Consider the following 520-nt stretch of genomic DNA (forward strand, 5'->3'; position numbering starts at 1 on the left):
ATAATAATAATAATAATAATAATAATAATAATAATGGACCCAACACGTGTGATGATGAGGTGAAGGGCGGCATCTATGTTCATCCTCACACTAATACCCGTAGTGTCTGCCATCGTGATTACGCCCCGTGGCACGCCCGACTACTCGCGGAGGAGCGGGAAACACACCGCATCGCATTAGACCGCCAACAACAACGCACCGCTCGCCTCCAACAACGATGGCGGCAGGAGTGTGCGGCCCACACACAAACACGATTGCTGTTATTACAGTCACAAATACAACTCTGTGAGAGTAGAGAGGAGGCAGGGCGGCAAGGCATCACAAGAGCCGCAATGGAGGAACAATGTCAATTACAACAAGCATGGATCACATTAATGCATCTATTTACTCTCACTGGGCAGAGAACTGCAGCTCGACGGGATCTACACAAGCAGCCATTCTCTCATAGTCATTCGAATAGTAACAGTGAGTTATCCCCGTGGTTGCCGGCCGCATTACTGCCCCACCAACAGCGGCCATT

At 49.6% G+C, this 520-nt stretch overlaps 1 protein-coding gene across 1 annotated transcript; it reads left to right on the forward strand.

Annotated features, from left to right (window-relative positions):
* Positions 1 to 59: 59 nt before the first annotated feature.
* TM35_000101920 (uncharacterized protein) lies at positions 60 to 518 on the forward strand (the record flags this gene model as incomplete). The annotated part of the gene is made up of 1 exon (XM_029024683.1): positions 60 to 518. A coding segment is annotated over one exon (459 nt), but the record flags the coding sequence as incomplete, so codon positions are not given.
* Positions 519 to 520: the final 2 nt, after the last annotated feature.

The sequence above is a fragment of the Trypanosoma theileri genome (assembly GCF_002087225.1).
Source record: "Trypanosoma theileri isolate Edinburgh chromosome Unknown TM35_Tth_10_V1, whole genome shotgun sequence".
Classification (NCBI taxonomy): Eukaryota; Euglenozoa; class Kinetoplastea; order Trypanosomatida; family Trypanosomatidae; genus Trypanosoma; species Trypanosoma theileri.